Raw genomic sequence first — 22,542 nt, 5'->3', positions numbered from 1 at the left:
CACAACTTCAAATGTCTGAGTCAACGGGAGTATAAGAAAATCCATTCAAATTTTATGAGATATATTATACCAGTCTAGATACTACCCTTCTAATGCATTGATAGTGGAGAATAATGTATTCAAATGTTTTTTGGCAATTTCAGACTTCAAGTTGCGGGAGTTGGAAGCTTTACGCTTTACATCACATTTGAATGTAGAAGAAGAAGAACTATTGTGAAGATTCCAAGGTTCCCAACTTTGAAGTTGCTTAACGACTCTTACAGTCCATAAGGACAAGAGGGTCCAGATGGATAACAGGGTAAAATGCGAATCAAAAACTCCGCTAAGAGCTGACGAACGTTCCAAGGCTATCTCTGAGTGCCTAGCCCCGGAAAATATTTTCAGTCTATACTTCCTTTTTTAATACGCTTATGTCGTCGATGATGTCGTCGATGTTGACAGGCCTTTTCCCAGACCTTTCCCAGTCTTCTCCCTCTTTTTCACGACCCTTGCAAGTTGAAGTAAAACTGAAGATCGAACTTAAGGACATCTTAGTATGAACGCTCATATCTCGAAAAGGTAGATCGGCCTGTGCACTAGCAAATAGTGCCAGGGATCCGTGGACGGAATAAACGTTCCAAAGTTCAATTACTGGGAAGTTAAGCAGATCCCGATATAAAATTGTGAAAAGGGTGCAACTCGGAGAGCCTGTGCCGCCCCATTGTGTGGTAAATATGTTCAAGTTCCAACTTGAAGCCAAAGCAGAGGGCATTCTTGGTTCAAAAGTGATGAATTGAGGGATGAAGATGCCAGAAAAGCAAATGGTATCACAAGTGCACAGATTAAACAGAAAAGAAAATCAAAACCAAGGTAACTTCCAGGTTCATCCAACACTAAACCTATAATCCAAAATCAGTATTGGCAAAATCCCGCCAATCCCAACTAAGCATATCATCAACAGGGACATCAGGAATCGATGCACCAAACGTACTTCCCGCCCGATTAACAGCATCGATAATTTGATTATCAGACATAGCAGAAAATTGCATAGGCTCTGTCCAGAGACCACCTGGAGGAAGAGTCGCTTGTGTGACGGTTAAAGGTGTTCTCTGATCTAATGTGGACGGAAGCATAGGATCAGGTTGATCAGACATCGTGGGAGCTCGACGAACAAGTTCTCGTAAAAAGCGCCCATATAGCACGGAAGAGCCGTTTCGGTGGCTTGGTGTCACGCCAATTCGCTCGAGAACCCCGGCTGTTTCTTCGATCAAGGTTCGCACACTAGGCGCCAGACTAGATCGACTATCCCCTGGAGTTATGCTGAGACTAAGTGCAGAGCATGCGGCGAAGGAAATCATTATCACGGTGTTATTTGGCATGGATTTTAGACATGATTCGCCTTGAATGGCGGCTCGAAGCACATTCAAAGCGGCTGAGAGGCCGGCTACGCGGAAAAATCGCTTGACTTCGAGTGGTGCAGTAGGGTGGTTGATGACACCACCATATGTGGATAGTTGGGTATGTGTGACGAGAATTTCGACATATGGTGGAAGAGAGCGTGCTTTACTTTGTTAGTGGTGACTATAAGTATGAGGAGGGTTCTTGTCGACTGACCTCCACCTTCGCCGATTGCTAATGCCCAGGTCTCATACCAGTGGTTGTAAAAATTTTCAATAGTGGACTTGATCCTGTTTTGAATTAGCTTTATTCATTGATAACCTTCATCAACTTACGATTGTGCTGCCTCGGATCCAGTATCAACGATGCGATAGCTGTCACAACTCGACTTGACGGTTCTGAACAGTTCGTCCTGTGATTGTTAGCTGTACCCCGATTCTCTTGCGATTATTACCTACAAGATCTCTTCGTAGAACTGCCATGGAGTTCATCGGTCCATCTCGTCGGTCTGCAATCTTTGAGAGATGCCATACATCGCAATTCTCAATAAGCGCCGTTGGTGGCACAGTGTAGCTTCTTCCGCGGGCAAGACAGACACTAGACCAAGACATATCAGTAAGGACATCAATACTAGACAGTTAAAAAGAGTCTCACCCTCGTTCGACAACAAACAAGGCAATCCAGGCTCTCTCCCGCCTTCGTAACAACCGATGTCCCCACTCCGAATCAGGATCGACATCATCGAATCCATCCATATGCATAGCCCTCTTCGCCTCGATACAGTCAGCCCTCGCAAGCCGGCTCAGGAGATCCCGATCAAAGCTTGAAGACGGCGTGATAATCTTATTCAGCGATAAATCCAACGCCACTGTAAGTGCCATTGCAATATATGAGCACGTATCATCGTCACCTAGTCTTTCACCAGGTGCCATCCACGGCACATTTACCATAAAAGCGAGAACAATTTCCACGGATCGATGGCGATTTGTCATCACTCGCTTGGCTAGCCATTTGCAATGCCTGCCTAGTCGTGTTGCTAATGCCGCAGCGGATGGAAGAAATAACGCCGCTCCGGCCATAATCGAGGTAAAGAGAAAAGCTGATTGAGCTCGCACAAAGCTGGCTGTGTGTACGAGGGGGTCCAGCCCCCCATCGTGTGTGAGCGAGATTTTGATAGAAGCTGTATATGGTTATTATTGGAGTTGCTGTCTTTCTTCTTTCCATACACTTACAATGAAAATAAAGACTCGGACTCGTCGAATGTAACTAACCCTAGCTCGACAGGATCAAGTTCAGGTCCAATATCTAAGTTAGCTCTGACAGGTACGAAAAATGATTTCGCGCCAAAGTCCACGGACGGACTGAAGTCTTGTGGCACCGTCGACGGTACTATGACCGGCTGCGATGATTTCGGGACTCGACGCAGCCCCGTCGGTGAAAATTGTAGATCTGAGGCACGCGCAAGTAATTGTAGCGGGTTTTCTGCATCATCGAGAGCAAGATTCTCGTCTGTATTGGGATCACGCGGAGATGGGAGATTCCGTGCTTGATCAGATCTCTCTGTAAAGCTATCTGTAGACCCACTCTGCAACTGTCCCTGAAACTGACTGAGCAAGTCCTGGAGGCCAGTAATTGCTTTCTGAGCCTCGTCAGGATTGGAAGAATCGACCTTTGGTCGTTTGATAGCTTGTTCTATCTGGTGGATTGCTTTCTCCAACCCCTTGCGTTTACTGGAATCACCATAAATCAGTATTCTAGCCATCTGAAAGTCTGGAGTTAGTGCGGAAAACTCACTTTTTAACTCCCTTCTGCCGACCAACATGATGACTCGGCACGATACAATCCACGTCACTAGCCTGGCATTTCTCACAACGCGGCTGTCCTGCAGGCCTATTACAGCGGATCTTGCTCCGCCGGCAGTTCAGACATGCAGGCTGTTTTCCATTTTGGCTAGGGGTGTATTGTATCGACTCGGCCTCCATAGGTATGCATATATATATTCCGGGGGGTTTGAGTGTATACACAAGTCCCCTCATTCAAGGTTGATCGGGTGTTCGGATGAAGGGAGGGGGAGAGAATATATGTTTTGGTTTATGTAGCCATAAGTTGAACCCCTTCCAACCAGCCCTGCCGGGCTAGCTCAATCGGTAGAGCGTGAGACTCTTAATCTCAAGGTTGGGGGTTCGACCCCCCCCGTTCGGCTATTCCTAAAAAACCAAAACCTGAGAATTCTTTTTTTGGCACTTTTTTGAATATTTCATTCAGGCAAGATATTGTATTTTGCTCTATCGTTTTATTTTTTGAGTGTTTTTTTTTCTAATTCTGTCATTCGTTTGTACCTTCCAAGGTTGGTCTGTGCAAACTTGAAGTTTGGCCTTAAACATTGAATGTTTGAATTTCAACCCATATATGAGCTTGAATCTTGAAGTTTCTGTACTCAACTTGAAGTGCTGGTATCATCCTTCATGGACGAATATATATATATTGATAGTGTTCATACTACCCACCACTAGCACTCACCCGTAGACTCCCGAGGTCAGTCTTAGTCAACTGCCCAGGCGGTCCCAAGGTCCAGATACAATCATTGTATGTAGACCACGGGTATTTAGTCAGTTCAAGTTGAATTCCCTACTAATAGTAAGTACTATGTATAAACTTCACATATGCAACATTTGTAATGTCACTGCCCTGGTGCACTCAGATCTACTGTATTTTCAAATTGAGATTGATCTTTCGTCTGAAGATGATATTATTAATGAGTATGTAAATCTTCAGGTATAAACTGGCTAGAAGGTATCTCTAATCAAAATTTGAATGTCTGAACATGAACACATCAAGACATGACCAATAGTCGCCATAGAATCAAGCACATATGTATGCATCTGGATCGCGATTGACTCCAGTGGAACTTGAATCCATCAACACAAGAACAGGCTCCATATGTATGCACAGTCAGCTACTGAGCCCGACCAACATCACTATCGTGTTGCCCATCACTGCCAGTGGCATGATGTCCCTCACGATTCCCATCCAAAGCTCCCGAAGCCTGAACAGGAACCTGCTCTTGTGCCTCACTAGTAGCCCTCGAACTCTCATCCCCAGGCACCTGTCCCAACTCCGGATCCGCAGCAACAGCGCCATCACGGGAAATCTCGGTAACAGGAGGCACACCAGCAGGACTCAACAAAGACTCCCGCTGTTGTTTACCAGGTCTCTTACTCGGGTTGACTCTGGGAGGAGCTTCACCAAGGATAGTCGGGTACTTAAACCTGAAACCCCAAACAAAGTAAAGCTTAAGCTTCTTCCAGAATCCCAACCCATCCCACTGTTTCCTCAACTCAGCCGCATCCTCCTCACTCCGTGCATGGAATCCCTTCCGAAACCAAATAAGTAGAAGTAAGGTCAATGGGAGAATGGTAATTGCCCAACTAACAGGAAGTCCGCGTCGAGTTTGCCATCCTAGCATTAATCGTCGGAATCGAACCCATGCTTCAATGAATCCTGCAATTAACCAGATTCCGATCCACCCGAATGTGAGTGTCATCACCAGTGCGAATGGTGAGATTCCCATCTCCCAGCTGTCGAACCACCAGTTATCGGATTCATCCCAGTAATTGGGGTAGTAGCTACAGTATCCGTATTCGCATTCGCTGCTATCGCTGGTGGAGGTTGCGGTTGCGGTTGGGTATCCGCCACACATATCGTACATGCTTGTTGGGTAGTACTCTAAACTCAAGTAGCTTAATGAACTGGATGGGATTTGGGTCGATGCAACCCAGATGTAGTCGTATGTATAGGTTGTGGGTTGGAAGGGCTCGCTGTTGTCAACTGATAGAGATGTTGACATCGCTGTTGTAGGGAGAGCGTCCATAATATCGTACGGTGGGTACACTGGTACCGGGCTGGCGGTTGTCCAGCCCGATGAACAGGCTGTTGGTGCGGTGTAGGTGATGTTTACGACGTAGACGGTCATATGGTAGCCATCATCGGTGCTGTCGTCGTAGCCATAGTATCCGTAGTCATAGGGCACGGGGGTTCCCACACTTGTAGGGTATAATTTTTGAACGATGGTCACAGAGGAGTACTCATCAATGGAGGTGATGGTTGACAGGGCCACGGGTAATGAGGTCACAGTGGGTATGATCTGCTCGATTGAGGTGGAGATGGTAGGATCGGCCGTCTCATAGAAGTCATCGTAGGCGTATTCAGTCACAATGACCTGTTCGTAGTCCTGGGTCACGATCCATGGAGCTGCCAGTACAAGGGGAAGAAGAGTAAATGTCCAAACGAGTGACAAGATGTATAAAAACGAGCGTGGAGGTGCCATGATGATGGCCCTTGAATAAGAAACGACAGAAACCCCCTCAAGTGATATAAAAGAACAGAGACAGAAACAAAAAAGGAAATCCCAAGTCCCTCTGAGCCCATGGCTGGGTATTTGAATGGAGCGGTGGCGCTCAGAACCCTGTTATTTGGGGGCAAAGAAAAGCCTCATGGTGCTGAAGAGCCTCAATTGGGTCTAGAGGAGGCTACAAAGTCTCCATGGAGGGGCTATCGTTGAGAGATGATTGGATCGGAAGGGATTGCATGAAATCAGGGTCTTTTATTTGGGTTTTGGGGATCATTTAGGGTCTAGTGAAGTTGACTAGGGTCTGTTAGGGTCTGTTAGGGTCTTTTTTAGTGTAGTTATTTTGGATACTAGCCTGGACCCTGACTCGGATTACAAGGTTCTCGCTTAGAGACTTTCAGAATCATCAAAATAATTCAAGTTGAGAATGAATTATAAGATTGATGGTAATATTGGTAGATGTATAGTAGGTAATATACTCGATTAATGAATCACTTAAATAGAAATATATAGGATATAATAATACCTAGTAGAATCAGTAAGTAGTTGAAGATTTTGAGTCGAATTGATGATTCCTTGGCAAGAAAGAGTAGGTTAACCGAGCCGATATTAGATCCAATCAGTGTATGGCTGTTGCCTTGGCAGGAAATTAGTAAAATTGGATGAAATTACTAGTATAATGAAAATGAGATTAAACAAAATTAGGACAGGGACTATAAGAATAGGTTTAACTTGAGACTGGAAATACATTTCTGATAACATTTGAACCAGGTGGAATGGCAGAGTCATATATACAGTGCAAATTCCACAAACTAAACTCCTAACTCACACAATGACAGAAGGAAAAGCCAGATGCTGTCCAACCAGGGCATAACTTCGTGAGAACAAAGACGGGCAACGACTATACTCAGTCACTGCCGGTTCCACTCGAGGGAACCATGCATATAAGATGAAATGAGCAAACAGGGAGACGGATAAAATGACAAACTGGACAGGGCTGAGAGAGCAGAGCGTATAGAGTAGGCAGAGAGACAGAGTAGGTCGGAAGAAAAGCAAGCAGAGGCCTCATACAAGACGTCCAGGTCTCAAGAATCAATATCAACCACACATAGGGTGTTAGTTAATAGCCCTCAAAGCCTGTAACCTAGCACTCAACCCATCCTCTACATCCGCATCCACCTTAACACCCTGCTGCGGCTCCTTAACCTCCGCTTCAGGAGCCTTATCCGCCTCCAAGGCCATGCGCATATCAACACCCGCATCATCAGCCAACTGCTCCATCATCCGGTCAACCTCCGACTCCCCCTCAGCCCCATACTCCTGCATCGAAACACCCTGCGCAACATCCTCAATCGCACTACTAGCAATCTTGAAATCCTCCGATCGCGCAAGGAAGTTATTCGCATGCGCTACTAGGTGTTCCAGATTCACGCTCTTCGAGGCAGCGTCCAATCCCCGAGACGCAAGCGCTAGTGTTCGTGATGTATCCCGTGTGCTTTGTGCGGCTTTTAGCTCGTTGATTATTACGTCGGCGCGCGCCGCTTCGGATTTAAGGGTCACTTGGCGTCGCTTTTCTCGGACGGCGGACCCGGCGTGGATGCGGGCGATTTGGAATTCGCGGTTTTTCATCGCTTTGTCCGCTTTGGCTTTTTCAGATTTGTAGGTCGCTTCGGCGCGGGCGGCTTCTTTCTTGAGCCGGTTTGAGTGGAGCTAGATTTGTTAGTGAGGGGTTATTGGGATGTTGATGGGATGAGGATCGTCCGAGGGGAAGTGGGGGAGAGTTATGTGGGTTGTGATAGAGGATGTGGAGGTAAACTCACCTTGACATTTGTGCGAGCTTCGAATATGGGATCTTTGCGAACCATTGTGACTGATTTAGAGGATTGAGGATGTTTGAAAAGAGGATATGTATATAGAGAGACGAGGACCAGGACCAAAGTTGGGGCGGAGAGAATTGGCGCGTGGCAACGTCACTGACCGCATTCAGCGTAGCGTAGATCACCTGGGCAGTCAACTCAGTTAACAGTCAACACCGAGTATGAAGTACAGAGTACACAGTACACAGAAACATGATATAGATTTTATAGATCAAAAATGGTGTAGATTCTATATCTTTATTGAGTCATGAGCAAATAGGCAGCAGGATATTGTGCCAGATAATGGGCTAGACAATCAGTGTGTACTCTCCACTCCGTACCCAATCGACTACATGGTCCCTAACACATACTACAACCAACTGAGCTACAGTCTGCTGTCTAATTTGCAGGGAATGTATAACGTGAATGGGGGGCCGATTAGGCTTGAATTGTGACTAGAATACAGCAAAATGAGATACCCCGAGGAAACCTTTCCTCATGCTTGCTTGCCCAGCTGAGACATCAAAGTCTCGCTCATTGAACTCCAGGAACTCCGTATACTCCGTTGATGAATTCTCTTTCCGTAACTGCGTCGCCGGCCGGATTTCAGTGTGAGCGCCCGCTGGGGTTGTCGAGACTGATGGAGACGATCGATCGCCCAGATCATGGTCATCAGAGTCTCCCATCGCAGTCGACTCCCCTGGACGTCACCTGATCCGGCCTGACGGGAAAACTGTTCACTAACAGCTAGCTGCAATGCTCTGCCCGTCGCATCGCGAAGTGGACGCGCCAAGGCTGGGCTGCATGCTAGTAGTCGAGTGAGAAGTTTCATCCGAAAGACCGGTCGGGTCGACGCCTTCGAGGGCGACAGACTCGGGGTCGAAATCAACCAAAGAATCAAAGGGAAATGCTGAAAGGTCTCCTCCGTCGAGAACGCCAAAGGCAAACCCGTCTTCAGGGAATGAAGGATTTGACTCAGAGGGCCCATCACCGTGGAATAGGCGGCGGAAGTCATCGTCAGAAAGAGGAGCTGCAACATCATTTGCAGCTGAAGGTTCGATCTCTGTTCCAAGGTCGAAGAGAGGGAGGGCACTTCCAGCTCCTTCGAGACCAGCGACGGACACTGCAGGTCACACAACACCGCTGCAGGATGTTGTGTCACGTCGGAGGCCTCAGCCAGAGTGGAAGGCTTGAGGGTGGGGGAGTATTCGGTGGAGGGGGTGGGGAAGGGGATGCGCTCCATGGCGAGATCCTCGCCTTCTTGTTTGAAGAGAGTGGGTGTGAGGGTTGGAGATTCCATAACGGGGGAGCCCGCCTTGGGTGTGGTGCTGCGCGAACCGCGGACTTCGGCGGACAACTGGGCCACTTGTTGTGATAACCTGTTGTTCTCGGCCTCCATCTGTGTTAATCGCTGCAGCAGGAACTGATTTTGTTGTTCCATGCGGATCTTTTCCGTCTCCAACTTCTCCATCTCTAATCGCTTGCGCTCGCGGGAGGTTTGAGCGGCGGCGCGGTTTCGAAGAACGCGCTCGATCCGCCTTTGTTCTTTCTCATCGTCTGTCTTTGCGCGTTTTCTAGGAAAGTCAGTGATTGAACCGCTGAAATTATGACGTCTTGAGTGGTGATTTACCGTGGTGGTAGGTTGGTCTTAGGGACTGGAAGTTCCTGGCCCCATGACTTTCTCTTCTTAGTTGGCTTCTTCTCCTCTTCCTCAAGAGATTCCGGTTCCGGAGAGTCTAGTGAGGTATCTGCGGGGGAGACAGTGAAGATATCGGATGATGGAGACGCTGGCAGATCCAGCGGGTTTATTGTGGTGTCTGTCATGGTCTCGTGGGTATGTATGGTGCCTCTAGTGATGGAAGGGGGGGATTGGAGTGGAGAAGCTTCAAGCCTGGATGGGTTTACGGCTTTCCACTCTAAGGCCACGTTGTCATCACGGGGCACCAAAGACCAAATCCGGAAGTAGTGAGTCAAAGAGTCAGAGAGGCCAGGTGTTTTCTTTGGAAAGGACAGAGTAGGCGGGAATAGTGGGTGTTTAAGTAGAGGCCAGCGTGGCTCATCCAAGTTCCACTGGGACAAAGGGGGTTAAAGAGGGGGCAAGAAGGAGTTAAGGAGGGAGATACTTGTTGTCTCATACATTATTATATGGTAAAGGAAGTAACCCTTGGTCGTCGTCATCTTGTGACTCAGCTAATACATAAATTACTGTAAATTACAGTAACTTACCATTTCAATCCATGGAACCCTTTTAATATCCACCAATCAATGATCAGACCCACTTGCCCCCCCCTGGATTCCATTGTTTCACATGGTTTCTATTCATACATACGAGTACAGTACATTTCCCTCATACAGAGCCCTGAACCTTGGAATTAATAAGGCCTCCCAAGGCAACCCAGGATCACACCTTAAATCTCATCCCGTGAAGGGCCTAAATGTAGGACAATCTTATAATAGTAACCTATGTAGGTAGTAGACAAGGTACTACAGAGTAAGGAATACTCTTATCTCACCCCCCTCGTAACACCTTGGAGACTGAGACCTGCTAGACCACGACGTGCGGCAGGTAACATCATTCATTCGTAGGGTCAAGTGGATACCGGTGCATCGCCTTCCGGATAATATGATAACAATAGGAGATTTCAGTTATTCTAGACTCCGAAGTCGTAATCCGAGGTGTGTACGCCCCTCAGTGGAAATCCTCTCTGGAACATCCGGAAGGGCCGTTACTCTTCTCCGGTGCTTTGTGCATCTGTGCATGGAATGCAGGGGAAAGGGGGCATAGATTAGCAGCGAGATTAAGCGGGGTCACTATGAAGCGAGAGGGGGGGGCTGGAACATCTTCATGGTACACGCACGTGCGGAAAATAAGGCCGACGTCGGGACTTCATAGGGGTCCTCAATACAGAGTACAGAGTAAATTACCAAGCAGTATGGAAATTCATCATATCCAATCTTCGAATGATTGAACTTGGATGAGTCTGAATATTCTAGACATGTCATTTCATCAGTAGCTGAATATGACACTGTGAGTTGTATTCATTCAGCTGATTGACTCGCCACAGTAGATCACCCCACACTTTAGGGGCCCCCTGAGACGTTACATCTTTAAATGTTTCATCGGCATTTATACGTATTAGTAGAACGTTGTACGCAGCTTCCAAGGTTCGTACACTACCTATCTAAGTTAAATAAGATAAACGCCTTTTACTCCGTACTCTATCTGGAATACACCCCGCCGGAGTCCGCATTGTCGGAGAATATTTCAAGTTAGTGGCAGATTGCAGATTGCCCTGATTTTACGCTAATTCAGACCCGCATTTCATGCCATTTCATGCCCCCTTGACACATCGGTTCTTCCAGAATATGTGAGGAGTCTCCTAGCGTGAAACGACTCGGAGATGGAACATTAGAGGTGTTCCATGCCAAATCTATCGTTTCTATAGAGTAAAGCTAGATCCTTCCCGAATGAATCTGATCTGTACGAAACATCTGAGGATATGATCTATGATCTATGCACTACCCAGGAGTACAGATGGAATACTCGAGTTACAATACGAATCATATGAGTTCAGTGATAAGTTCAATGCTTTTGACTCAAACGGAATCTCATCGAGATATCCGGGGAATTATGCAACAAAAATCCATAGTAACGCCTTCGGTTCGTGCTCATGACCAGTTCGTGGAGGTGATATATGCAGGGAAAAATCCACAAAAAAAGAAAGGAAAAGATTACATGCTCACATCCATGGTATCGTCACCCGCATCAAGCGCATTTTGTCGTTCTGGATCAGGGAGAACAACACCACGGCCACGACCAGCCAGAAGTTCTCGTCGAACCTCAGGTCCAATGTCCTTGTGTCCCCGAACTAACAGCAGATCAAGAAGTGCCTCACGCTGATCCTCGGTGATATCGTTACGGTACCGTTGAGCAAAGACCAACAGAGACTGGTGCCAGAGAACAGGGAGCTTGTAGCCCTTAGAACCACCTTCGCCCATCAGGACATCCTCGGAACCATCCGCAGCACGGAAACGCAGGAAGTGGAACACAAGAGCATCAATGACCTTGTAAGGCAGAGCGTACTTCTTCTCCAAAAAGATTCGGATGAAAGTGTTTACTGCACCAGTGCTCTCCAGTGAGCGCATGGATTGCTCAGCAGCGAGGTCACACATGCGGAGAAGAGCCGCAGCAGAGTGGAGTACGGGGACAGACACACGGGCAATCACAGAGGAGACAATGTGAGCCTCACGCAGGGTGCAAGTACCGCTTGAAACGAGAGGGAAGAGCAGACCCTTGAAGAAACAGGCAGGCTTGTAAAGAGCTTTGCGCATAGCGTTGTAGGTATGAACATTGACCTTCTTAGTCTCGTGAATCTCCTCGCGGACACGGTCCAACAGGACAGTGTTGATGAACTCTTGGGCAACGTGCGGCTTGGAGGAAATGAAAATTCGGGTACCGGCGTAGACAGCGTTGGCGGTCCATCTCTCGGGTTGGGTGATATCAAGCAGAGTAGGCCAGTTGGGGACCGAAGGGAGAATCTTGAATGGCTTGGGGAGAGGGCCAGACTTGTAGCGCGAAAGGATCATTCCAACCCTATTGAGTAAAAATGGTTAATATAAAGTTCAATAATCGAAGTATAAAGTAATTCACATACTTCTCATAAACTTCAATGGCCTTCGCTGGAATCTGGACGGCATCCTCGGCCGCTCCACCACCTTGAATAAACGGTCCACCAACACTCTCGCCGGCCTGTCTAGCTTCGTGCTCGGCGATCTTCTCCAGAATCAAATCCGCAAGGTTTGTAGTTTGACCAGCTGACGAAGGGTCTTTGGGGTGGAAAATGGGATCTTCTTCATGGCCCATGAATTTGTTGAACATGTCAAGGTCATTAGGATCAACCTCCTGCAGTCGCAAAAAAAAATTAGTATCTATGAGTAAAGAAGCTTGAAATTTGATATTCAAGAATCATACCACTTGCTCAACCTCCTCATCCACCCACTCCTCAGTTTGGAAGTTCTCATCATCCGACAATTCCTCCTCTTCAAACCGAGTATCAAATTCGAATGCGGCATTGGGTTTGGATGCACCAGCACCCATAGCAAGTTTTTGTTCGGCAGCATCCTCCTCTGCTAATTCCTGACCGATCTGGAGAATCTTCCGCGACATCTTCGCATCAATAAAGCGCTGGCCTTCCTCGCCCTCCTCATCATCTTGGGATCGGCGCTTGCCCTTCTTGCTAGTCTGAGTGCGCAAATGCCCCGCGGACGAGATATCCTCTGCTAGGGGGTTGTGCCGGCGAGCCACGGCGGCACGGGAGCTGGTTGCCTTGGGCATTATAAATGCTGGTATTCAAATAATCGGGAGTTCCAAGGAGAAACCAAACGGATTGCTGGTTTTTGGTTAAGTCACCGGAAGAAACATCACAATGTGTGTAAATTTTGGAATCATGTGATCTAATCAGTCATTTTTTTCTGCCGGGCGGAGCATTATCAACACCGCCTATAGTGGATCCACCGCCTTGCGGCTGTTGGACACTTTTCTGCCGCGTTTGTTAATCCGATGCGGATGCGTGTTGCAAATTAACCTGAGGTCTTTTATCTGGAGCCTTTCAAGTTTGACATGTTCAAGACTGATTGATTGAATGTTAGGTGTCTATCAGTCACAATCTTCTTCACCGCTCTTCTCACCGCCCACCCCCATAGCTTCCTATCTCTCTTGAAGTGTTAGCGCTTCGTCCGAAGCTGTTTTGGAAACAGTATGTACTATGGATCATCCTTCCTGCTCAATGATTTGAATTTCATTCCAAAATGGCCCTGGGAGACCGCTGCAGCCCAATTTGGTGATTTCCCTATACTGACAAGCTTGCCTGATTCCCTGCTGAAGCCAAGCTCAACGCAAGTTCGGACCTCGAAAATCGGTATCTCCACTGCCTATCATGGCATCCACTCAAGCTCCAGGATCCTCGGCTCCATCTTCCAATATCAACTCACCCGTTCTACCCCCTGGAAATGGTCCTCTTCTGAATGGAGCATTCTCCGACTTGAACCAAAGATCCTCACCGGCACCTGGCAGCAATGCCTCAGTTCAGGGAGATGCGCGCGCAAAGCGCAATAAACGTGACAGTCGCAAGAAACGCGAAGCAAAAGGTCTAGACACCGAAAATGCACCTCCACCCAAGAAACGATCAACAGCAGCAACCACATCTCGACCAAGCTCAGAACTCAATATTCTCCGTCCGCTGCTCCTCGCCGAACCTCGTTCCTCGGACTTTTACCCACCACCACCCCGCCAGTTCAATCAAGTGACGAGCAAGAAATCCGATATGCTTGGCAAGGGCTGGGACTTCTATGAGGTAGTCGATAAGCTCACGAATAAGAATGGTTTTCGCTATAGTTATGCCATTGCGGACGCGGGATTCCCTCATATCAAATATCGCCAGACCGATGTGGAACCTTATCATGCCCGTTTCAGCTTCGAGGATTCTCCTGCTGCGATCTTTTTCTCCAATGATGCTAGGGCAGTGACCACCAACGATGCGTGGCATACAGCCCGAGCGAATGTGTGTGCCCGAGAAGGCTCATACTACTATGAGGCTCAAGTCATCAGTGGTGTTGTTAATGGTGCTCCTTCAAATGCTGCATCTCGTGGTCATGTCCGACTTGGGTTTGCTCGACGCGAAGCCGACCTCGATGCTAATGTTGGAGTGGATTGCTATGGGTACGGCATTCGAGATGTGAACGGTGAAGTCGTCAATCGTATGCGCTGCGAGTTTTTCTTCCCGAAAGGTGAAGCCATTAATGAGGGCGATGTCATCGGCTTGCTTATCAACCTTCCTCAGCTATCACTCCACAAAAAGGTCGTTGAGGGAACATATGATCCGGCTGTGGATGGTGATGGCTCGGATCATACGCAGCCTGCCTCTTCGACGAATATCATTCGAGATCGGATCCCTTTCCACTATAAGTCCGATTTCTGTTGGCAACAGTCCAACGTATTTTCCACAAAGCATCTCCGCGACTATGCCTTCAACCTCAAGGAGACACCGACCTTTGGCCCACCTTCTCCATTCAACAGTGAGGATGCATCGCTACGCACATTACCCGGATCCAGCATCACAGTCTACAAGAATGGCGTCAAGATGGGCACAGCCTTTAAAGAACTATATGCGTTCCTCTCTCCAGCTAGTCGTCTAGCAAACGGTACCAACAACCTTGGAATCGGGGAGCGGGAAAATGCAGACGATGCCATGATCGGCTACTACCCCGCTGTCAGTTGCTATGGTGGCGGCGCCGTTGAGTGTCGCTTCGAAGGCCCATGGTGGGTCGGACCACCTGACCAGACTGAAGCAGGCGAGCCCATTCACGCCATGGGTGACCGCTTCAACGACCAAATTGTCGAAGACATCGTCGCCGATATCGTCGACGAAGTTGAGGCCATGTTCACCTGGGGTGGTATTGACGGCGATGTAATCGGCACTAACAACGAAGATCTAGATACAGCCACCGGTGCAGTCGGAGGCTCAGAAGTATTGAAAGGTGGCGTCGGTGCGGCCCTGGATGCTGCGGGCTCTGCTGCTACCCCTGGTTCTGTAGCAGGTGCTGCCGGCGCGTCCGATTCAGCGGCTAATAGTCACCAGCACACGCCGGCTGCTAATGGGGATTTCCTGGCCAATTCTATTGGAGAGGATTCTATGAGTGTCGGCACGGCTGGTACTCCTAGGATCACGGTGGATGCCCCTATGGATGGACCGGATGAGGATGTTGAGATGACCTAATTGGAGCTCTATGAAATATCCACCTGGGGATAGAAAAAGAGCTGCTCAATATGATACTCACAGGCCATCCATACTAATTCGAAGAGAATGATAAGGCGCAAGGCGTTCTGGCAGATCTTATTCTTATTGATACCAACTTTCAATCTTATTCACATACATCTAAAGTATCTCCAAGTCTTGGTTGTAAATATTTACGTCTGACACTGTTGGATTTAGTCTTTGAACAACTTGTTGAATCGAGTGAAAAGGGTATATTCCATCTCGTTATAATACAATTACAAAATTCGAACCATTGGAAGCTATGTGCTAGGCTATGATGATCCAAAGTGAAGACCCTCAAGTAACTCGCCAACTTGCATCACCAACTCATCATCACCATACTGCCCCACAACCTGAATTCCGGTAACATCGCTAGCATCCGAATCCTGGCTCAACTCGGACGCAGTCACCGGTACAGAGATGGCAGGCAAGCCAGCCAGACTAGCCGGTACTGTGAACACATCATTGACGTATGCATCCAACGGCGACGAACCAGCCGATGCGCCAGTAACATCCGAGAGTCGGGATGGTGATGATGGAGCAGTAGGGCAAATAAGAACATCCACATCCATTGACGAAGACCTTGCTGCATCTGAATCCCCAGCAGCAGCTAGTGGATGCGTGGCACGGAAGACAGCGTTGAAGTCCAATTGGACCAACCGGCGAACACGCTGTGCTTGAATAAAGTAATTATCCATAGCATCGGCACTTAAGCTAAACGTGCCCAATAGAATGCGACGTTGCACTTCTGATCCAAACCCACTGCCTCTCGTATTCGAGTAGAGATACCCATCAGGTTTCCCAGTATTATCTGGTCCATCAGCACGAGTACCATACCGTACTCCATCATACTTGGCCAGATTTGAGGATGCCTCAGCTGGGGCGAGAACATAATATGCTGATAAGGCATGCTTTGTCGCTGGTAATGAGACGGGGTGGATTGTATGTCCTTGTGCTTGTAAATGTGCCAGGGACATGAGCCAGGCTCTTCGGACTGATGGTGTCAGCTCGGAAATGTTGTACTCGACAGGCACGCCTATCCGTAAAGGAGTAGAATTCAATCGAGATGCAAATCGGGATTCTTGGAGCTGCTCGAGAATGCGTGTTCGTGAAAACGCGGATACGCTGGTTGGGTCGCGTTGGTCATGGCGGTTAAGGATAGCTATCGGTGTTAGCTGTTTCCCATAATGAACTTATTAGGAAGGACATACAGAAGACATCTCGAACACTAGAGGTTGTTTTTCCCAGTATTCCAACAGTATCTAAAGAATTGGCGTAGGCAACTACGCCCCATCGCGAGATCAACCCGTATGATGGCTTGAATCCAATGGTTCCAGTATACGCAGCTGGAAGTCTGACTGAACCTCCTGTATCTGTGCCAAGTGCGCTACAACCAAAGCCGTCAGCATTTACTCAGTTCACTGGGAATATCGGGGCACATACACATAGCACTGATCTGCTGCAACTGCAACGGCACTCCCACCCGAACTACCTCCCGCAACGAGATCCTGCCCGCTACTATCACGGCGCGAATTCTTGACGGGTCCAAATCGTGAATGAACAGAGTTTGATCCCATTCCAAATTCATCCAAGTTGGTCTTCCCTGCGATAATTGCTCCAGCGTCTTCCAATTGATCGACCACTGTCGCGTTGAATGGACTGGTGAATTTGTCAAGAATACCCGAGGCACAGGTTGTCGGGAGATCGCGCGTGCAAATATTATCTTTAATAGAGACCAGCCGGCCGTCAACATTGGATTTTGGTTTTCCTAGTAGTATTTGTTAGTTACAATTCGTTGAAATGGACTGCTAGGTACATATACCTTGTTCCCGGCGTCGGTCTGCCTCATTTACGCGGTCTACCCATTGGCCTGCACGAGGCAGTGGGGTTATGAAGGCATTAAGAGCTTGAGCCTGAGCATGTTGATTGGTGATCAATCTCTCAGCCTCGCGTAGAAGGGACATTAGGCCAGAATTGAGGACTAAGAAAGATTGGGGGAATTCGACGAGCCTCGAATTAGGCTTATCGCTATCTCTTATCTCTTATCAATAAGGTCACATGATTATATATTCTAGAAGTAGAAGTATATCATGTCAACAAGCTTGGAAGTGATCAGGAACATTTGAAAGATAGGTTTTGTGACATAGGGAGGTACTAGTATTAAAAGCGAAGAGAAATGGAGCGAACTGGGATGAACCCCGGACCTGTAGATTCTGAGTCTCCGAGTCGTGACATGAGAGAAGCTTCACATTCAAATCAAAAACGATAACAAATTGGATAAAATGATATAGAAATTCAATCCTAGAATCGTAGGTGGCATTCTATACATAGGGTTACTAACTAGAAATATAATAATACTGGTATCTGGCAACATTTGAATAACATTATTTGTTTTTTTTTAAGTTAGACATGGATCTATTACTACCTAGTACCCACGCTCTAAACCTTGGAAGCTGCCTCACTAAATTCCAAGGTTTACTACATAGCTGAATAGGTACTATGGATACTATCAAGTAGGTAGTATAATCACGTTTTGCCGTGAGCCATCTCGGAGCTAGTAAGAATATAGTCAGTAAAAGCGATTTATTAAGGGTCAACCAACACTGGCATGAGTTAAAACTTGAAGGTCACATACTAAATAGCCATCAGGAACTAACACATGCATGACAGCGTAAAGGGCGGGGATAAAGATCTTGTCCGAATCAAATTGCTCCATCACATCCCTATATACAATAAAACAGCCACAGCAGATTCATCATGGCACCTGGGCAGACTCATCCATGGTTGCCAGTACATAGTATATACTATATGCACATGTGTGTGGACAATGTGTCAAAATTTGAACTCGAAGTATCCATAGATATTCAATGTTGTCCAATAATCTACAACTATACATCATTTGAAACTGAATAGTGTTCTTTAATTTGAATTACAATCCCCGAGTCTCAGTCAATGAATCAACATTTGAAATCACTGGCAACTTCAACGATGGATCATACTAGTTACCTGGTATAAAACGGGAGAGTATATAAGCGGGATTCAGTATCAATTAAACACAATAATACGACCAGTATAATTAGGTACATATTCAATCATAGAGATTAAAAAGAAAAAAAACAAAGAAAGGTCCAAATTTAATCCCAATGAAAAATTAATCATGATTTTACCACCCATGAGATCTGCCCGGTTATTCGGAAAACCCATAATCCATATCGATAACGCGATCCTTCGGCCCGAGTAGAACAAGACGTCATCTCCGCTTTTCCCGTCTTCTCCTCACAACTTTTCCATACCTTACTTCCACAATTTAACTCGGTCATGTTGTCGCGCAGTATTCTCCGAGCTGCCACTAATAGCACTCGGTCATCTACTCTTGTACCGACTGCAACTCTACCAGGCAAAGCGCAATGCCTAAGCTCGGTTCTACGCGTCCCGGCTCAAAGCCGCAGGTCTATCTCCGTTTATGGCTACACTCAGGCCAAGGCACTGGTTTACGCGAAATACGGTGAACCCAAAGATGTTCTTAGGTGTGTACTAAATCTATTATTTATTATTGCATTTGTGAATCCCACATCTGTTTATATCGCTAATATCTTTCAGCCTTCACACTCACTCTATCTCCGCCCCGCATGGATCCCAAGTCAATCTCCGCCTCTTGACAGCTCCTATGAACCCGGCCGATGTAAACCAGATCCAAGGCGTCTACCCTAGCAAACCACCATTCGTCTCTACTCTCGGCACAGCTCAACCCTCCGCGGTCGGTGGTAATGAAGGTGCATTCGAGGTTATTTCAACTGGTGCAGGAGTTAAGAATTTGGCTAAGGGTGACTGGGTTATTATGAAGAAGACTGGTCAGGGAACTTGGCGCACCCATGCTCAGCTTGAGGAATCTCAACTTATTAAGATTGAGAATAAGGAAGGATTATCGCCTCTTCAAGTCGGCACTGTTAGCGTTAACCCCGTTACTGCTTATCGCATGATTCGTGATTTCTGTGATTGGGATTGGATGCGCGCAGGTGAGGAATGGATGATTCAAAATGGTGCGAACAGTGGCGTTGGTCGTGCGGCTATTCAGCTTGGTCGTGAGTGGGGTATTAAGACTTTGAATGTTGTTCGTGAGCGCAAGACACCAGAGGAAACTGCCGCACTTAAGCAGGAACTTAAGGATCTGGGTGCTACTGTCGTTGTTACCGAGGAGGAAATGTTGACCGGTGGTTTCCGCGATTTGGTTAAGGAGGCTACTCGTGGTGGTCGTGAGCCAATCCGTCTCGCCTTGAACTGTGTTGGTGGAAAGAACGCTACAGCATTAGCCAAGACTCTGGCACCTGAATCGCACATGGTTACTTACGGTGCTATGTCGAAGCAGCCTGTTGCCTTGCCGTCTGGATTACTGATCTTTAAGAATCTTGTCTTCGACGGGTTCTGGGTTAGTCGCTGGGGTGATAAGAATCCCGAGCTGAAGGAGAACACTATCAATGATGTGCTGCAGATGACTCGGACCGGTCGCTTCAAGGATATCCCTGTTGATGAGGTGAAGTGGAACTGGAAGTCAGAGGGCACTGAGTTGGCGGAGAGTGTGCAGGGTACCCTGGGTGGATACCGCAGTGGAAAGGGTGTGTTCACTTTCACTGGAGGCGATGAGTAGACAACCAAGGGTTACCCTTGGAGTCTTAATGATGTACCATACTTGAATAAACACATTTCAAAATGAGGCATGGTTCATAATATTCAGTCTGTAGCAATGGGTTGACGTGAATCAATGATGTATTCATGGATATTTAGGTGTGGGAGCATTGAAGACCAGCAAAACGCTCTAATAGCAGGTATAAGATGCAAAATGATGTAGATCTAAAAAAAGACACATTGCATGAGTAGATTACTCGCATTTCCAATTCTTCTCCACCCAATCTATGATCACATCCGTCATGGTTGCACCAGACATGTACTCCTTACTGTCCTTGACAAAGTCGACATTGAGATCAGCATACTTGCCCGCCAAAACCAAAAATGGCTCAATGAATTCAATGTAGACAAAGTCCACAGTCTCAGGTGCCGTTGTTGCGTTGCCTGCAATATGTGCTTGAATGCAATTGGGAACTTGATACATCTTGATTGGGGAGTGAATTGTATCGTCTCCATCTGTGCTAGCATCATCTTGGGTGACGTAGCCAGGGATGATACTGGTACCATCACTTCGCTTGGAAAGAGGAACTTGATTTAGGCCATCACCGTTCATTCGGAATGATGGGTCCTCGCTGCCAGCTTTGAGAACATGCTCTATGTGTTCCTGTTGATCAGGGGAAGCCATATTATCCAGAGTCTCCTCTGATAACTCTGAGAAGATTTTGGTCTGTTTGTTAAGAACCTCCATGATCAGTTGCACTTTATCATAAGGAACGTCCTTCACATAGCGAAATTTGTTAGAGAAGGGGGAGATAGTCCAGACAGTGTCACGAGTGAACTGTCCCTTGAAGATGTCGAAACGAATTCCGCCCGTATTCATTATGGCGACAGTGGGAGTATCGCCACGAGATTCATCTTTCAATGAAGTAGCCAAAACCTCGGTTTCCAGCCAGGTATACACACTGTCTGGGTGGGGATACGGTACTCGAGACATCCAGAGGTTCTGTGGAGCACATCCATAGACAACATCTAATTGCAAGGCACTGCGTGCATCCGCGATAATCTGGGAGACACTGAGCCCCTTCTCAGTCGGGAATGACTCTTCATCCAGACCAGTGTGGTGGTAGAAAGAGAAGAGGTTGTTATCTATGTATCGTCGCTTGAAGATGGGACTCGAGCCCGCACTTGGTCGGGTACTAGTGGAGAGGCCATCAATAGACATGAAACCAATGGTCTCCATAAATCGGCCACTAGCCAGAGCGTAAGCCTTGGAATCATATTTCGCATAATCGCGAATGTGTTGATGTCCCGCAAAGAACTGGATCGGTGTGGCCCAGTGGGCCTTGCGGATCGCCCTGAAGATCGCACGATATTCCGGCGAATGCGCGGGGACATGCCCAGCAACCAAGAACAGATCCACTTCTTTATCCTGAATCGCCTCCTGAAACCACTCTTCCTGGATGGTTTCTTCCACTGGCTGAACAATAGTATTGTTGTAATTGCCGTTGAAATTGAAGAGAAAGCCAAATGCTACAACCCGGATTCCTTGTAGTTTAGTAGTGAACTTCTTATAGCGTGGGGCAAGTGGGACCAGCTCTTGTGTGATAGGATGATAGATATCAATATTTGATGCGAGGTAATGACCCCGGAAATTGGTCACAGTCGTCAAGAGTTCATTGATGGATGTGTTCTTCTGGTATAGTTCATGATTTCCAGACGTTATCACATCGATATGTTGATGCCGAAGTATTTCCGACAGATAGATTCCTTTGGGTTCTGAGGAATCATAGAGGCCACTTCCCTCTACTCGATCACCTGTATCTATCACCAGCAAGTCTTGACCTTGAGCCTCTACCTTTTCTCGGATCCGGGTTGAAAATGAGATATAGTCTCCCCAGTCGGCGGAAAAGGATGGTCTGCCAAAAGTGCATATTAGTTTAGCAACAGTGTTTGTTTTTACTATGGAGGAACTCCAGATGCATACTCGGATAAATGACCCGCTAACCAGCCATGAGTATCAGTTGTATGAAGGAAATTTAGTTGACCGAACTCCAGATCACGCAGTGGTGCGGAGATGGGAGCCGGAGCAGCGGGTTGAGCGGCGAATACCGACGGGAAGAGTGAGGCCAGCACGGGCAAAGCGGGCAACATCTTGGGGGGGATTTGGGGTTCCGGGGAAACCGGGCCCGGATAAGACAGGGATTCGTAGAGCACACCGAGTGGTACACCGAGAGGATCAAGATGATTATAATAGAAGACGAGATATTCAAGGTAGAATATAGAATGGAAGTACCTTGTAAGTAAGTCACCTGTTTCTCTCAGCTGATAGCTAAGGAGCTCTTCTCAATACGGTTACGGAAGGAGCTGCCGGTGAGGTGCTGACTCAGCGCCCAACATCTTCCCGATTTGCATCTCAAAAGATTCATAGCGCGGACTTCCCTTCTTATCCCCCAACCTTTGTCTTTTTGGTCCTTTAATCGGTGTGCCTGTTTTTGGCCGTGCGGAATTGTCCCTTTCGATTTTA

The 22,542-nt window shown here is 47.3% G+C and overlaps 9 protein-coding genes across 9 annotated transcripts; 2 read left to right on the top strand and 7 right to left on the bottom strand.

Annotated features, from left to right (window-relative positions):
• Nucleotides 1–878: 878 nt before the first annotated feature.
• Nucleotides 879–3,359, bottom strand: N7483_001768 (uncharacterized protein; the record flags this gene model as incomplete). Its single annotated transcript, XM_057085205.1, has 8 exons — nucleotides 879–1,540; nucleotides 1,594–1,667; nucleotides 1,713–1,789; nucleotides 1,836–1,974; nucleotides 2,032–2,245; nucleotides 2,325–2,557; nucleotides 2,610–3,107; nucleotides 3,172–3,359. The coding sequence occupies 8 exons, from the start codon at nucleotides 3,357–3,359 to the stop codon at nucleotides 879–881; spliced, it is 2,085 nt and encodes a 694-aa protein (XP_056951354.1).
• Nucleotides 3,360–4,333: 974 nt separating this feature from the next.
• N7483_001767 (uncharacterized protein) lies at nucleotides 4,334–5,704 on the bottom strand (the record flags this gene model as incomplete). Its single annotated transcript, XM_057085204.1, has 1 exon — nucleotides 4,334–5,704. One exon carries the CDS (start codon nucleotides 5,702–5,704, stop codon nucleotides 4,334–4,336), a length of 1,371 nt encoding a protein of 456 aa, XP_056951353.1.
• Nucleotides 5,705–6,841: 1,137 nt separating this feature from the next.
• On the bottom strand, nucleotides 6,842–7,590 carry N7483_001766 (putative SNF7 family protein Fti1/Did2; the record flags this gene model as incomplete). Its single annotated transcript, XM_057085203.1, has 2 exons — nucleotides 6,842–7,435; nucleotides 7,546–7,590. The coding sequence occupies 2 exons, from the start codon at nucleotides 7,588–7,590 to the stop codon at nucleotides 6,842–6,844; spliced, it is 639 nt and encodes a 212-aa protein (XP_056951352.1).
• A 487-nt stretch (nucleotides 7,591–8,077) lies between these two features.
• On the bottom strand, nucleotides 8,078–9,405 carry hacA (transcription factor HAC1; the record flags this gene model as incomplete). Its single annotated transcript, XM_057085202.1, has 2 exons — nucleotides 8,078–9,155; nucleotides 9,212–9,405. The coding sequence occupies 2 exons, from the start codon at nucleotides 9,403–9,405 to the stop codon at nucleotides 8,078–8,080; spliced, it is 1,272 nt and encodes a 423-aa protein (XP_056951351.1).
• Nucleotides 9,406–11,313: 1,908 nt separating this feature from the next.
• On the bottom strand, nucleotides 11,314–12,916 carry N7483_001764 (snoRNA-binding rRNA-processing protein ENP1; the record flags this gene model as incomplete). The annotated part of the gene is made up of 3 exons (XM_057085201.1): nucleotides 11,314–12,175; nucleotides 12,237–12,484; nucleotides 12,554–12,916. 3 exons carry the CDS (start codon nucleotides 12,914–12,916, stop codon nucleotides 11,314–11,316), a joined length of 1,473 nt encoding a protein of 490 aa, XP_056951350.1.
• A 601-nt stretch (nucleotides 12,917–13,517) lies between these two features.
• On the top strand, nucleotides 13,518–15,356 carry N7483_001763 (SPRY domain-containing protein; the record flags this gene model as incomplete). Its single annotated transcript, XM_057085200.1, has 1 exon — nucleotides 13,518–15,356. The coding sequence occupies one exon, from the start codon at nucleotides 13,518–13,520 to the stop codon at nucleotides 15,354–15,356; it is 1,839 nt and encodes a 612-aa protein (XP_056951349.1).
• A 311-nt stretch (nucleotides 15,357–15,667) lies between these two features.
• On the bottom strand, nucleotides 15,668–17,359 carry N7483_001762 (glutamyl-tRNA(Gln) amidotransferase subunit HER2; the record flags this gene model as incomplete). Its single annotated transcript, XM_057085199.1, has 4 exons — nucleotides 15,668–16,557; nucleotides 16,607–16,782; nucleotides 16,839–17,163; nucleotides 17,218–17,359. The coding sequence occupies 4 exons, from the start codon at nucleotides 17,357–17,359 to the stop codon at nucleotides 15,668–15,670; spliced, it is 1,533 nt and encodes a 510-aa protein (XP_056951348.1).
• A 1,354-nt stretch (nucleotides 17,360–18,713) lies between these two features.
• On the top strand, nucleotides 18,714–20,040 carry N7483_001761 (enoyl-[acyl-carrier-protein] reductase; the record flags this gene model as incomplete). The annotated part of the gene is made up of 2 exons (XM_057085198.1): nucleotides 18,714–18,922; nucleotides 18,996–20,040. The coding sequence occupies 2 exons, from the start codon at nucleotides 18,714–18,716 to the stop codon at nucleotides 20,038–20,040; spliced, it is 1,254 nt and encodes a 417-aa protein (XP_056951347.1).
• Nucleotides 20,041–20,271: 231 nt separating this feature from the next.
• Nucleotides 20,272–22,169, bottom strand: N7483_001760 (metallophosphoesterase family protein; the record flags this gene model as incomplete). The annotated part of the gene is made up of 2 exons (XM_057085197.1): nucleotides 20,272–21,934; nucleotides 22,003–22,169. 2 exons carry the CDS (start codon nucleotides 22,167–22,169, stop codon nucleotides 20,272–20,274), a joined length of 1,830 nt encoding a protein of 609 aa, XP_056951346.1.
• Between the last annotated feature and the right edge of the window lie 373 nt (nucleotides 22,170–22,542).

The sequence above is a fragment of the Penicillium malachiteum genome, assembly GCF_028827825.1.
Source record: "Penicillium malachiteum strain IBT 17515 chromosome Unknown utg000001l:1.0-8184562.0:1.0-8186909.0, whole genome shotgun sequence".
Lineage (NCBI taxonomy): Eukaryota > Fungi > Ascomycota > Eurotiomycetes > Eurotiales > Aspergillaceae > Penicillium > Penicillium malachiteum.
This window is presented reverse-complemented; position numbering and strand designations above follow the sequence as displayed.